The sequence below is a fragment of the Hydra vulgaris genome, chromosome 06, assembly GCF_038396675.1.
Source record: "Hydra vulgaris chromosome 06, alternate assembly HydraT2T_AEP".
Taxonomy (NCBI): Eukaryota; Metazoa; Cnidaria; class Hydrozoa; order Anthoathecata; family Hydridae; genus Hydra; species Hydra vulgaris.
In genome coordinates, this window is record NC_088925.1 from 14,821,217 (window position 1) to 14,837,781 (window position 16,565).

General features: G+C 27.4%; 1 protein-coding gene across 4 annotated transcripts in view; it reads left to right on the forward strand.

The window, feature by feature from the left end:
- Positions 1-7,673, forward strand: part of LOC100197733 (uncharacterized) — a 95,275-nt gene extending 87,602 nt beyond the window's left edge. For 2 of the 4 annotated variants that reach the window (XM_065799303.1, XM_065799305.1), the window contains exons 20-22: positions 5,011-6,240; positions 6,327-6,391; positions 6,964-7,673. In XM_065799303.1, coding sequence (XP_065655375.1) covers positions 5,011-6,240; positions 6,327-6,391; positions 6,964-7,015 — 1,347 coding nt within the window. In that variant the 3' untranslated portion in view covers positions 7,016-7,673. The remainder of the gene's footprint in view (positions 1-5,010; positions 6,241-6,326; positions 6,392-6,963) is intronic. The other 2 variants (XM_065799304.1, XM_065799306.1) reach the window with 1 other exon arrangement.
- The last annotated feature ends 8,892 nt before the right edge of the window (positions 7,674-16,565 follow it).

The following is a 16,565-nucleotide window of genomic DNA, read 5'->3' on the forward strand; positions in this document are numbered from 1 at the left end:
TTGATGAATTGATGAATATTGATGAATTGATGAATATTGATGAATTGATGAATATTGATGAATTGATGAATATTGATGAATTGATGAATATTGATGAATTGATGAATATTGATGAATTGATGAATATTGATGAATTGATGAATATTGATGAATTGATGAATATTGATGAATTGATGAATATTGATGAATTGATGAATATTGATGAATTGATGAATATTGATGAATTGATGAATATTGATGAATTGATGAATATTGATGAATTGATGAATATTGATGAATTGATGAATATTGATGAATTGATGAATATTGATGAATTGATGAATATTGATGAATTAATGAATATTGATGAATTAATGAATATTGATGAATTGATGAATATTGATGAAATGATGAATATTGATGAATTGATGAATATTGATGAATTGATGAATATTGATGAATTGATGAATATTGATGAATTAATGAATATTGATGAATTGATGAATATTGATGAATTGATGAATATTGATGAATTGATGAATATTGATGAATTGATGAATATTGATGAATTGATGAATATTGATGAATTGATGAATATTGATGAATTGATGAATATTGATGAATTAATGAATATTGATGAATTGATGAATATTGATGAATTGATGAATATTGATGAATTGATGAATATTGATGAATTGATGAATATTGATGAATTGATGAATATTGATGAATTAATGAATATTGATGAATTGATGAATATTGATGAATTAATGAATATTGATGAATTGATGAATATTGATGAATTGATGAATATTGATGAATTGATGAATATTGATGAATTGATGAATATTGATGAATTGATGAATATTGATGAATTAATGAATATTGATGAATTGATGAATATTGATGAATTGATGAATATTGATGAATTGATGAATATTGATGAATTAATGAATATTGATGAATTGATGAATATTGATGAATTGATGAATATTGATGAATTGATGAATTGATGAATATTGATGAATTGATGAATATTGATGAATTGATGAATATTGATGAATTGATGAATATTGATGAATTGATGAATATTGATGAATTGATGAATATTGATGAATTGATGAATATTGATGAATTGATGAATATTGATGAATTGATGAATATTGATGAATTGATGAATATTGATGAATTGATGAATATTGATGAATTAATGAATATTGATGAATTGATGAATATTGATGAATTGATGAATATTGATGAATTGATGAATATTGATGAATTAATGAATATTGATGAATTGATGAATATTGATGAATTGATGAATATTGATGAATTGATGAATATTGATGAATTGATGAATATTGATGAATTGATGAATATTGATGAATTGATGAATATTGATGAATTGATGAATATTGATGAATTGATGAATATTGATGAATTGATGAATATTGATGAATTGATGAATATTGATGAATTGATGAATATTGATGAATTAATGAATATTGATGAATTGATGAATATTGATGAATTGATGAATATTGATGAATTGATGAATATTGATGAATTGATGAATATTGATGAATTGATGAATATTGATGAATTAATGAATATTGATGAATTGATGAATATTGATGAATTGATGAATATTGATGAATTAATGAATATTGATGAATTGATGAATATTGATGAATTGATGAATATTGATGAATTGATGAATATTGATGAATTGATGAATATTGATGAATTGATGAATATTGATGAATTGATGAATATTGATGAATTGATGAATATTGATGAATTGATGAATATTGATGAATTGATGAATATTGATGAATTGATGAATATTGATGAATTGATGAATATTGATGAATTGATGAATATTGATGAATTGATGAATATTGATGAATTGATGAATATTGATGAATTGATGAATATTGATGAATTGATGAATATTGATGAATTGATGAATATTGATGAATTGATGAATATTGATGAATTGATGAATATTGATGAATTGATGAATATTGATGAATTGATGAATATTGATGAATTGATGAATATTGATGAATTGATGAATATTGATGAATTGATGAATATTGATGAATTGATGAATATTGATGAATTGATGAATATTGATGAATTGATGAATATTGATGAATTGATGAATATTGATGAATTGATGAATATTGATGAATTGATGAATATTGATGAATTGATGAATATTGATGAATTGATGAATATTGATGAATTGATGAATATTGATGAATTGATGAATATTGATGAATTGATGAATATTGATGAATTGATGAATATTGATGAATTGATGAATATTGATGAATTGATGAATATTGATGAATTGATGAATATTGATGAATTGATGAATATTGATGAATTGATGAATATTGATGAATTGATGAATATTGATGAATTGATGAATATTGATGAATTGATGAATATTGATGAATTGATGAATATTGATGAATTGATGAATATTGATGAATTGATGAATATTGATGAATTGATGAATATTGATGAATTGATGAATATTGATGAATTGATGAATATTGATGAATTGATGAATATTGATGAATTGATGAATATTGATGAATTGATGAATATTGATGAATTGATGAATATTGATGAATTGATGAATATTGATGAATTGATGAATATTGATGAATTGATGAATATTGATGAATTGATGAATATTGATGAATTGATGAATATTGATGAATTGATGAATATTGATGAATTGATGAATATTGATGAATTGATGAATATTGATGAATTGATGAATATTGATGAATTGATGAATATTGATGAATTGATGAATATTGATGAATTGATGAATATTGATGAATTGATGAATATTGATGAATTGATGAATATTGATGAATTGATGAATATTGATGAATTGATGAATATTGATGAATTAATGAATATTGATGAATTGATGAATATTGATGAATTAATGAATATTGATGAATTGATGAATATTGATGAATTGATGAATATTGATGAATTGATGAATATTGATGAATTGATGAATATTGATGAATTGATGAATATTGATGAATTGATGAATATTGATGAATTGATGAATATTGATGAATTGATGAATATTGATGAATTGATGAATATTGATGAATTGATGAATATTGATGAATTGATGAATATTGATGAATTGATGAATATTGATGAATTGATGAATATTGATGAATTGATGAATATTGATGAATTGATGAATATTGATGAATTGATGAATATTGATGAATTGATGAATATTGATGAATTGATGAATATTGATGAATTGATGAATATTGATGAATTGATGAATATTGATGAATTGATGAATATTGATGAATTGATGAATATTGATGAATTGATGAATATTGATGAATTGATGAATATTGATGAATTGATGAATATTGATGAATTGATGAATATTGATGAATTGATGAATATTGATGAATTGATGAATATTGATGAATTGATGAATATTGATGAATTGATGAATATTGATGAATTGATGAATATTGATGAATTGATGAATATTGATGAATTAATGAATATTGATGAATTGATGAATATTGATGAATTGATGAATATTGATGAATTAATGAATATTGATGAATTGATGAATATTGATGAATTGATGAATATTGATGAATTGATGAATTGATGAATATTGATGAATTGATGAATATTGATGAATTGATGAATATTGATGAATTGATGAATATTGATGAATTGCAACACTTTTACTATGCCCTCCATTTTACATCTTCTTGTATTATCTTTCACCACTGATCTCTCATGGAAAATATATATGCATTTCATTTCAAAAATACTATCTGCTAAGATTGTCTTTTTTATTGTGTTAACTATTTTCTTACTACTGGTGTCTTCCTCTCTCTTTCTCTCTCTCTGTCTCTCTCTCTCTCTGTCTCTCTCTCCCTCTCTCTCTATCTATCTCTCTCTCCCTCTCTCTCTCTCTCTCTATCTCTCTCTCTCTCATATATATATATATATATATATATATATATATATATATATATATATATAATTTTAAATAGTTCTACAAAATAGAATGTTCAATGCTCTTAAAAAACAGAGCAATTATAAATTAGTAGAAAGGCCTTCCATAAAGTATGTACCCAGTAAATGTATGAATGCGTACAAGGGGGTGTTAATTGCAGAGAGAAATTACACGGTTTGACTATCTCTTGTTCTCTATTTCTCCTAAATTTCTTTTTTTCAACAAAAGCATTGAATTTCACGAGTTTTAAAAAATCAATATTATGTTATTTAACAAAGAAATGTTGAATTAACTAAAAGTTTTTTGCTTTTAATGTTTTGAAAAATCTATGCCTTTTGGAAGGTGAATGTTGATTTTGTAATGAGTAATTCATGCAGACGCAGACGAAGGGGGTCGTTTAAGGCATACATGTGGGTACAAAGGAAAAGGGTCCTAAATCAGTGGTTTTACTGTGTGCGTACTTTATTACTTTTAAACTTAATGCATGGGTCATGATTTTCCGTAAAGAATCTGATCATTTCTATTGCATGCTTATGCCTATCATGCATACTTATAGTCTATCTTTACTTTTTATTACACCCTATTACTACAATTATTTTATTACACCCTATTATTTATTATACCCTTTTATTACTATAGTGTCTTTATTTGCTATGTACATCTGTTCAAAATGTCTTTTCAATTTTTGTATCCTTCCTCTTTTCCTAATTTTTATAACAAATTGCAAAATAACAAGTTTTAAAATAAGATAAATTATCTTCCTAGATTTTTTTTTCATCCATAAAAATAATAATAAAAATAATAAATCCATAAAAATAATAATTAATAATAATAGATCTTTTCATAAAGTTTTCCTTATGATTATTTTATATAGTTTATTTATTGAATTTGAATGACTTTTATTTGATTGGCTTTTTATGTATTCAATTTCAATCACTAAGCTTCATAATATTCATTTACATTTATAATTTTTATTATTTTAATTTCAGAGCACAAGTTTTAACTATGATGCTCCCCCATCTTTTGAGATTGCAAGCCATTTAGATACATTTTCACCAATAGCTATGTCTTCTCCACAGTCGGTTTCAATTGAAGAATTACTTGGCATGAAGAGATGTAAGCCACTATTAAGGTGCAACTATCTGCAAATTTCCTTTGATCCAGACGAGGAAGTGAAAACACCTGAACTTTTTAGATCAATAGTAAGCTTGACTGATGACTTTAGTGATAGCATTAACGAAACTATTAACCAGGACATTAGTTTAACAGATTTAACACAGAATGATATAAGCTGTTCTGAAGAAATATCAGTTCCTTCAGATGATATGTTGTTGAATATACCTCCACTGTACTCTCAACTTTCTCCTAAGAAAGTTAATTTGGAAACAGTTCATCCGATCAAAACAAATAAAAATAATTCAATCAAAATAGATCAAAATCAACCAGTTGTTGAATTTATTTCCAATTCACACATTTTCAACCTTCATTCTTTTGAAGAAGAAAATAGTTTGGTGTGCAAAGATAATTGTTGTATGGTTTACTTGGACAAACTCTTTGAAGATGTTGTTGAAATTGGTTTGGAAGATGCTAAACATGAAAGATCCATGGAAGATGTTAGATGTGATTCTATTCCTAATAGCATTAATGGATCTGACCAATCTTTGTTCTTAAAAATTCGTCAGCCATCAAATACCAACCAATACTCTATAATGAAAAAAATGTATTTTCGCATTAATATGCCAAAATCCTCTCAATTTAAAAGCATAATCAGTAATACTGTGAAGAAATCTCAAAGGGAAGCAGCTAAGGATGCCAAACAAACATTAGTACGTACTCAGAAAATGCATATGAAAAGCTACATAGCATTACGCCAACAATGTCGAATGAATGAAGCCACAAAGATTCCATACTTACATACAATAAAACGAACACAGTTTCAGTCTAAAGGTGTCAAAAAAATTTCTAATATTATTAAAGAAAATCGAACTTTAGACCCTGATGTCTTAGACTCAGTAAATCCAAGTCGTTCTTTAATACGAAAACGTAAATCTTGTATAGTTTCATTAAAAGAACAATATCCAGTTGTATTTAAAAGTTCACTGAACTCTCCTAAATGTGGAAAATTAGCTTTGGACAATTTTCAGAGTGAAATGCGTATAATCAAAAATCGTTCTCCTTTGCATAAGCGCAAAGTCTTACATAGAAGGCTCAGTTCAAAGGTATTCAATTTAAATTATTGTTTATAAATTTTTTTTCAAAAGTATAAAAAAACTATACATATGTATATATTTTTTTAAAACTGCAGAATAAGATTGAGGTAAAAAACGAAGTCATCAAGCAACCTGAAGATAAGCTATCACTAGAAAGAAAGTATGTATTTATAATTTTATTAAGTAAATAAAATTTTATTTAAATCATTTGGATATCATGAGATTATACTTCTCTTTGCATTAAACAAAATGTCCATTTTTGTATAAAATAATTTCAGAAAGTTATCACTTGGTTCAACCTCTTTACTGGTTTGAATAAATTTATATATATTTAAATATTTGTTGATAGTCAAAATGAAACTTAAATTTTGCAATAATTAAACATTGTTGTCTTTAAAAATCATTTTAAGGATAACTAATTACATTTCTAAATAAATATAAAAGACCAAAATAGAGTGGAAACCAAGACGTTTATTTTTTTATACACAGCTTTTATCTCGATGTATAATGTATTGTTTGCATTTATTTTTGGTGTGAGTGGCAGAAGAGGGTGTGAGTCGGAGAAGAGGGTGTGAGTCGGAGAATAGGGTGAATGGGGAAGGAGTCAATTAATTCCGCTTTCATTATTTCTGAAAAAACTAATATTACTATGCTTATTTTTGTGTGTTCTAATTTTTTAATGTGTAACCATGTCAATCATGTCAACTTACACGTTTAAATTATATTCTGTAGGGCGTTTGCTGGGCATCTAAGCAGATGGCAGTGTGAGGAGCATCTCCCATAACAATCAGCGCCTGATGAAGAAGGCATTAGAAATTAGGAAGACGAATAAAAATGAATTTTTTTTTTAATCATATTTCACGACTAAACTATAAAAAACCTGACTAAATACATACAACTTACACAATTTTTTTTTGTAAATATTTTATTTGTAAATATTATATAGAAAAAAAAGAGTTTTTTATGTTTATTAACTTGACGAGCTAGTGACGAGTTAGGTGATGAGGTATTAAACTTTTCATCTTTAAATTTTTATTAATGAAAGTAGAAAATTATTGCGTTTATTTGCTTTACTTCCATTTCTATAGAGAATATTATTAATTTAATTTGTGAAGTACGTCGAAAAGAACGTCAAAAGTTTAAAATTTGTGAAGTACGTCAAAGGTTTAAAATTTGTGAAGTACGTCAAAGGTTTAAAATTTGTGAAGGACGGCAAAAATTTAAAATTTGTGAAGGACGGCAGAAGTTTAAAATTTGTGAAGTACGTCAAAAGTTTAAAAAGGAAAGGGTAAATAAATTAAAAAAATATTTGAAATTCCTTTTATCATTAATTAGTTATATTGATATTATTTGTTGTTACTTAAATAAGCAATTGATATGTAAATGTTTTTCGACTTTTTATGTAGAAGTTGTATAAACAATAGATACAAGCAATTACTAAACGATCACTTCTTATTTCAAATCTTTTAAAACATATGTTTAATAAACAATATTCTTTTTTAAAATGAAATTTTTTTGTAATATAGATTTAAAGAGTCCTTGCACAGGTTATCTTGTTGGAAAAAATTTTAAGGTTTTGACAAAAATAAATACTTTTTAGGTGTGTATGAGATAAAATTATAGTAAGTTCCTAGTAAGTAAGCTCTTAGTTAGGTCTTTTATTTAATTAATAATAATTCATCGTTATTTTTTAAACAAACCAAAAAGCTATTTATTTAAACATTGAAATATAAAATGTTTTAAAGGCTATTTTGTCAAACAAAAATTAATTTCCTACAATTGCAGAGAAACTGATTATATAAATATAAGATGCGGTGTTTCACAAGGATTAAAACTAGGGTTAATGTTTTTCTAGTTTGTATTAATGATTTAAGAAAATTTTACAATATATGAGAATATTTTTTTTGCGGATAGTGCAAATTTATTTCATTCTCATCACGATGCAAAAATATTGTTTGATGTTTAGCATAATATTTTCAGTTGATTTAACCATTTATACTTCCATGAATTTAACTAAAACAAGTTTTAAGTATCTTGACAAAAATGCAGCCTGGAAAAGCTTAAAAAAAAAAAATATTTAAAATAATAATTTGCTATATTAAAGTAAATCAAAATTTTGATCTACTTTATAAAGCAAAGCATTAAACAAACAAAAGAATTGATCAAATTTATTTAGTATTTATCCTTAACTAATTGATACCTTGATTAAATAAACAAATGATGGAGAAATAAAAACATCCTGATAGAACCAATACCGTTTTAGCAATTCCAAAGAAATGTTTATTAAGTTAAATATACTTTAATGTTTATCAACGAAATTTTTATTATACTATTTTTATTTTCAAGTTAACGCTTCACCAGATTGTCATGCAGCATTTATATTCAGAGCTAGACTTTGCAACATTCAGAGCTGGACTTTGCAACACATTTATACTCAGAGCTAGACTTTGCAACATTCATAGCTTCAGACTTTGCAAAACATTTTAATCTTTGTAAGAATACAAAAGTATGAAGTAAAATACTTATGAAGTTACTATGAACTCTTAATAAAATCAAATTGTAAGAAATGGCAAGAGTGAACAAAAGTAATTTTTAAGGTTTTATGGACAAAGTAATTCTTGAGGCTTTCTGGATTGACAACGACAAATTTAAAAACGTTCTATAGTTTGTTAACTATCGCATGATATCGCATTTAAAGTTCTCTTATAGTAACATGTTGTTAGAGAACTTTAAATGGATCATTCAATTTTTATATTTATTTGTAGCATAATAAATATGTAATTTTTTATATTTAAAAGTTATAAGTTATTACTGTGAATGCATTTTCATTATTTACTGAAATTTTGTGAAAGCATAACTTTTAACTTTTTCAAACTCTATTCCAAACTTTTGGCCACAGTCGTGGTCAAAAGTTTAGAATCACCTCATCATTTATATAAAAATTCGATTTTATATTGTAATAAAAGAAAAAAAGTTCACTTATAATGACACAAAAACACGTACCAAACATTTTATACTATTTATTAACAACTATAACAATTACATTCTCGTGATTCAATACTTAGTATACTGTCCCTTGGCCTTCAGAAAAGCTGCTACTCGATTAAGCATGGAACAGCTAAAGATTTGCAATACTCAGATGTTATACTGATAGCCCATACATCCTTTATGGCGTCTTTTAACGTTTTCTCTAACGTTGGATGTTCTTGATTAACTGCTTCATGGTTGTCCACATATTTTCAATCGGGTTTAGATCCGGACTTGACCCAGGCCATGGACCAAACAACTGGACACCTTTCTTCTCTAACTAGCGTCTGACAGCTGCTGTCTGGTGGCAGGGTGCACCATCATGCTGAAAATGAGTGCAGAAGTGTATTGCCCTATATGGGGGAAGCTTATCTCTCATAACATCCAGGTAAACTTACCCACTAATGGTTATATTCTTCAGCATAAAATAAATACCACCTGTGCCAAATGTGCAAAAGCTGCCATGGTCTTTGGGGCTTGTTTGATCGTTGGGGTCACATATTTTGCATTGTACCTTTGGTTGATGGGTCTTCAACCTACTCTGTTGTACATGCGTACTGAGTGAAGGTTGATTCTTTAAAAAACATGACATTTACCCATTGATCTTCTGTCCAGGTCTTGTACAGCTTACAAAATGTTAATCGATCTTTGACATTCTTCTTCGTTAATTTTGGCTGGCTTACGTGAGGGCAGCTTAAATTCAACTAGCAAACGCTTTCTGACAGTCTGGGTCAGCAGTCTCACTTCAGCAGGTATACGGTCAGCAATGTTGACCAAAGACATGTTTAGTTAAGCAATCGCAGTTTTTTGGAGTAGCCTATCAGTTGCTGCTAACGTCACTTGAGGTCTACCAGAGCGTTATCGAAATTTCTAACTTCCCAATTCGGCTGTCCTGGTCAGTTTTCTTCTCAACGTATCCCAGTCATCAGTTCTTGGATACTGAGGACTGGGATACGTTGAGAATCTGTGCAATTTTTGATTGGGACATGTTCTGCTGGCTTCGAACATAAACCTGAGCCCCCTGTTGTTAATTCTCTAGAACGCATCATTTCACAAAATTAGATTTATTGTTTTCATATGTTTTATTTATTGTTTCCATATATTTTATCATATTATAAATTATTTATAAATTGATTAAGATAAAACAAAAAAATTTTAATTAAATTAATTAAAAAATCAATTTATTTTTATCAGACATACCTCTGTAATCTTGCAGCTAATTTGAATGAATTTCTAACTGACACAGAAAATGAAAACAGTCAACATCCAAATATTCAATATCAGTCTATTAATCACAAAGTTATTTACTGTCATATATTTATGCCATTTATTTTATTTATGCCAGTTATTTATTGCCATTATTTATGCCAGTTATTTACTGTCATTTATATATGGCTTGTGATTGGTGTTAATAAGTTATGCATTACAGCCTAGAAATAGCGTATGCAATGTCTGTTAACCTCTTAACTTTATTGAATAGAGAGATACAGACAGCTGAGGTGTTGAAAATAGTAATCACTAGTGATCTCTAGTGTTCAATAAACTAGCAAATTGATGTACTTCTAATAATGTTTGGTTTTTAATACCAAAATCGCAGAAATTAAATTTTTAATTTTAATTTAATTTTTACGTAATGCTTCTTTTTTTCTCGCTTTATTGTTACAACCTCAGTCTCTTTCAAACGTTTTCTTAGTTAATTTTTTCAAATGTCCATTTGACCTCTTAGCAAATAATGTTTATCCATTTGACCTCTTAGCAAATAATGTTTATCCATTTGACCTCTTAGCAAATAATGTTTATCCATTTGACCTCTTAGCAAATAATGTTTATCCATTTGACCTCTTAGCAAATAATGTTTATCCATTTGACCTCTTAGCAAATAATGTTTATCCATTTGACCTCTTAGCAAATAATAATTAAAAAACTAAAATCTAAACAAAAAATAAAAATAGTTTTTATTAACAAGAAACAGTAACCTGTAATCCTTATCACCTTTACTTCATAAATTTTTCAAATTTGGAAAGCTAATTTCAACAGATTTGTGAATTATTTTTTATGAAATTTTCTAACATAATTCAGTAACACTAAATGCATCTAACAAACAAACAAAGAGTTAAAAGTTGTTTTGAAAATGAAGTCTGTTTAAATTTTTAAAAAACCAATCATTTTATTCTGTACTTTAAATATAAAATTGAACTTTAGATAAGCTAATCAGGAACAATGAAAAAACTTAGATCAAACTTTAAGTTTATTGCATGAATCTTGGATGTTGAGTGTATAAATCTTGGATGTTGTGTGTATGAATCTTGGATGTTGAGTGTATGAATCTTGGATGGTGAGTGTATGAATCTTGGATGTTGAGTGTATAAATCTTTGATGTTGTGTGTATGAATCTTGGATGTTGAGTGTATGAATCTTTGATGTTGTGTGTATGAATCTTGGATATTGTGTGTATAAATCTTGGATTATGATTGTATGAATCTTGGATGTTGAGTGTATGAATCTTGGATGTTGAGTGTATGAATCTTGGATGTTGAGTGCATGAATCTTGGATGTTGTGTGAATGAATCTTGGATGTTGTATGTATAAATCTTGGATGTTCTGTGAAAACTTTAGCTTAAGAGCTGTAATAGTAAAAAAATAATTTTGCATTTCCAAACTCTGTTAAACATCAAAAAAATTAAACTGAGAAAATAATCAAAACGTAAAACATTTTGTTAAAAGAACAATATTAAGATATTATTTCTCAGAGCTTTTCTCTTCAAAGTCTATTTAAACCAATTTAGGATGTGCTTTGATCGAAAAGTATACGAAAGTATAATATTTATAATTTATATAAGTTAACTATATAAACAAAAAAGTCTGTCACTTTATAAATGTTCTCACGTTTTTTATAATAGCGACTTATAAGAACTATATCCAAAACATTGTTTGTGTCCATAGATATGAAAGTATAAGACTGTACCCTTTAGCGATGGAAACCCTGGTGTTTTCCAGGTGCCACCTCATGACACAGGCACCTGAAAAACATGACCTTATTTTGTGTTGGATTTTTGTATAACTCTTTCAGTTCTCGAGCTGCGTCTGTTATGTGGTTGTGTAGCATACTCAACAAATTTTTGCTTTGAGCTTTTAGAGATCTATAAGGAAAATTATTCATAGCAATTTTTATAAATGATAATTGTTTAGAAAAACAAAGATAACAAAAAGTATACGAATTAGATCAAAGTACAGGCACTAATGACCAAATTTCAGCTGGGCGTATGCGAAATGAACCTAAATATAGCCAGTAAAAAAAACTTTACCCTAGAGTTTTAAAAGACAGCCAGTATAAAAAACATGTCCTTAACTTTTAAAACTTTTTTGGGTTAGCATTTAAAATACTTAAAAATTAAGTCTATTACTAAGTATTGAATCAATAATTTTTTTAAATTAATGGGTTGAAAGTTAAACAATAAGTAAACCAGTTTTAAGTTCAAACTGGTTAACACGTTAAAACTTTTAACAAAATTAGATTTTTTTTAAGTTTTCTATGAACATGTTCTAGAACATCAATTAGAAAATGATTGCTTAACTTAATACTAAGCATTCATTAAAAAATAAACTTGTCTAAACTTTATAAGGATTGTCTAAACTTTATAAGGATGCACCTCCTTGTCCATAAGAAAGATAAAAATAACGTATACATGTTGGTAACAAATAAAAGGACAATTTTTTTTTTTAATATATATGTAAATAAAAACACAAAACTAGATAACTAGTTAAACTAACATTTTTAATAATTATGATAATTAATGATAATTATTATAATAATTAACATATTATGAGTAAAGAAAGATAATTAATGACAATGTAATAACTTTTAAGACGTCATAGAAGATATACATAGAATACAATATTCACATTACCAAAACAAATAATTCAGTTAATTCTATAAATAAACTTTTTTTAATGCTCTATAAAATATTTTTAACTAATATATAAAGTTAGTCAGAAACCATTCATAACAATATAATCAAGTTACTTATTGTTTGTTTTTTATTTTTATTGGCTCATTTTTATGGCAACGATTTTTCTATAATTATTCTTCTATAATTATTCTTTTCTATAATGCTTCTGCTTCTTTTATTTTTAAGTTTTAGTTCAACCTACCCATTTCCTTTTTTCTCTCCATTTCGAGCTTTTTTTGTATTTTCTTTAATTGTGACTCGTATGCTTCCTTAGAAGTAAGCACAAAAAACTCGTCTGTATTTTTAGACAACATTTTCAATACATTTTTTTAATCTATTTTGACTCTGCAAAATTTGGATATGGAAAAATATTATCATCTCTATCTCCTGAATAAGATAAATTTTTAAAAGAGAAATTTATAAAAAAGATTTAGTTTTTAAAAAATCAGAAGCTAATGATGTTGAAACAATTTAAAAGATGAGAAGCTAATGATGCAAAATCAATTGAATTCTGATCAATTGGCTGTTTAACTTCAGAGTCAGAAACTTACTCGTCAATGCAGCTTGATTACTTGTAGCTTTTAGTTTGACAAACATTAGATTAAAGTTTAATAAATTAGACCCTTTAAGTAAGCAGAACTGGAAACATTCCAGCTATTGCTTATTAATAAATCTTTCCATCATACTTAGTTCCACTAAACCATTGCTGGTATGTTCTGGAATTTTCACTAAGATTGTTGGTTCAGCTAATTAGCCAAGATCATTTGCTATTGCAGATCTTGGGTTGGTAGTTACATTAAAAGTTGTTAATTGACTCGATATCTGGTAAAAGTATTTTTGCGTTGTCTCTTGTCTGATTAATCTGCTCAATTATTGTTGTATAACCAATTGTTTTAATTTGATCAAAGAGGCATGGATTAGTCACTAATTAGTGACTAATCCATACCTTTTTTTTTCGCAATTCAGAAGACAATTTAACCTGTTTTCAGAACACAAATAGTTGGGTAAGAAAGCTTCAGACGGAACAATGGAAGAATTATATGGAAAGGTTCCACACAATTTAAAGCCAGATTTAATACTGGCTATAATGAAAAATTTGTTTTATAAATTATTAAAATTTTTATTTTAAGATTATTTTTTAATATAATTTTCTTTATAAGCCATAATCTATATGAAACAATATCTTTAGTTTTTTGTTTCACTTATTTTAACTTTATTTTATTTTTAAGTCATACATCCAAATATTGTATAAATATTATACAAATATCTAAAAAAATAAATGCATATTTAAGTAATTATTAGAACATACAATATAAACTACTTATAGATGAATATTTTAAATAAATATTTGCTGTGATGTTACTCCTATTATAAACGCACGCCAACTAAACTAACTTTTTTTTTTAATAGCTAAGTTGCATTTACAAGCGTAACGCAAAAATCAAGACATAAATCATGGAATAATAAATTTAAAATGTGTCTGGAATTGGTCACTGACTCGAAATTCGTCATAGAGATAATAAAATTGTTGTTATGGGCGATGCCAAGGATAATATTTTTGATGTTTAAATAAACAAGAAATACACATATTTATTTATATTTTCTCTTTACCATCCAGTAAATAAAATTACAGGTAAAATAAAATATTTTAAAAAAGGAAACTATATAAATTAGGACCAGTAAAACAACACGGCTCTCAATGATGTTAGCCTGAAATACTAACAACTAGACGATGTGTTTTCCACAGATAGTTGGTTTAGAGTTTTCAGAATATTCTCCTCCATTAAAGTTTTAAAAAGTGCTCGATGTTCTTTTAAGTTCCATAACTAGAACGATTGCTTTAACATCGTTGCAGAATTCTTTTGCAGTTCTTCCACAGGTTGTGTAAATTTAATTTTTTTTTGTTCTTTCATGCGCATGTTTATCATAGTGCACTGCGGAAGAGCATTTAACTAGAAGTTCACACCTCCTTTCTTACTAATGTTGCTTATTGGGCTAGAGCTAGCGTCGAACCTCGGAACTCTGGGTTCTGAGCCAGATCTCTAACCAATGCGCCACGGCGGCTCAAATTTATTAACTTGTATTAATAAATTTATTAAATTTATTAACTTAACAAAACATAATTCTTTTTCGTACTTCAGTAGCATGAGACCATTCGATCTTTCATCACTCATTGTTGTTCTCAGTTGTGATTTTACAATTTTGAGTTGACTGAAAGAACGCTTATTTGATGCTACACCATAAGCAGTTGTGATTACAAAAATGCATAGTTTACGGGCTAGTTTCAGTATTTCCTTTAATTTCACAACATGGTACAAAATGTCTTGCAGCGTCTTAACTGGTGTTCTTAATGACTTAAAGTCTTTATCACCTTCTAAACAGATATCTATCATAATTTCCATCTGGCTTTTCAGCACATGAACGTCAGGAATTTGATCCTTGTATCCAGGAGAAAAGTTTTTTTTGTTTTTTTGTTAAGGTTTCAATACCCAAAACGTCCTTATTTAAAGGAAAACTAAAGATTTTGATGATGGAGGAAAATATTTTCTTTAGAGCCGCAGAATTTTTGGTTAAACCCATGGCTAAATAGTCTATGACCTCTTTGAGTTCTTTTCGGTAGAAAGCTTTCATCTCCATTATTGTTAATCTATGGTGACTTTGCTCGTGCGGTCCATCTTGTTCTAGACAGGTGTACAAATTGGATTGGATTGTCAATGCGTTCAAGTTTTTCCTTTAAATGACTAAATCTTTTTGTGCTTGACGTGAAGAAAACATGCAATTGTTGGAGAACATTAAACAATTCTCGTATTAAAGTATTAACATTGCAGGCACGTTCAAGAGCAGTGCTTGTTCTTTGGTCTAACAAGGTACTTAGGGCACATTATGACCAACTTCTTCTGTTATATACTTTTGTACTTCCTTAAATTGTACAGACATTGAACTCGCGTAGTCATACGACTGAAAGGCCATTTTTGATGTGTCAATGCCTTCTTTATGTAAAGAAAATTAAATTAGCTCAGCCATCCCTTTTTTAATCTTATCAGTGCATTCGACTGGTTTCAAAAGCCTTTCCCAAATCTTACCGTTTTCACTGGCTGTTCTTACAACTATACTCATTATGCCCTTGTGTGACATATTGGTAGTAGTTTCGGCCATCACAGAAAAAAAATTGGAGCTGTTAATTTCATCAATGATCTGGCTTTTCAATTCATTTGCAACGAAACTAATCATTTCATTTTAGGATGATGGACTCTTGTATGTAACTCTACTGGACGAAGGGATCTATCTTTAATCCAGGCTTTTAATGTGGAATTATTGCGAGAGATGAGATTGACTACTGCAACAAAGTTACCTTTG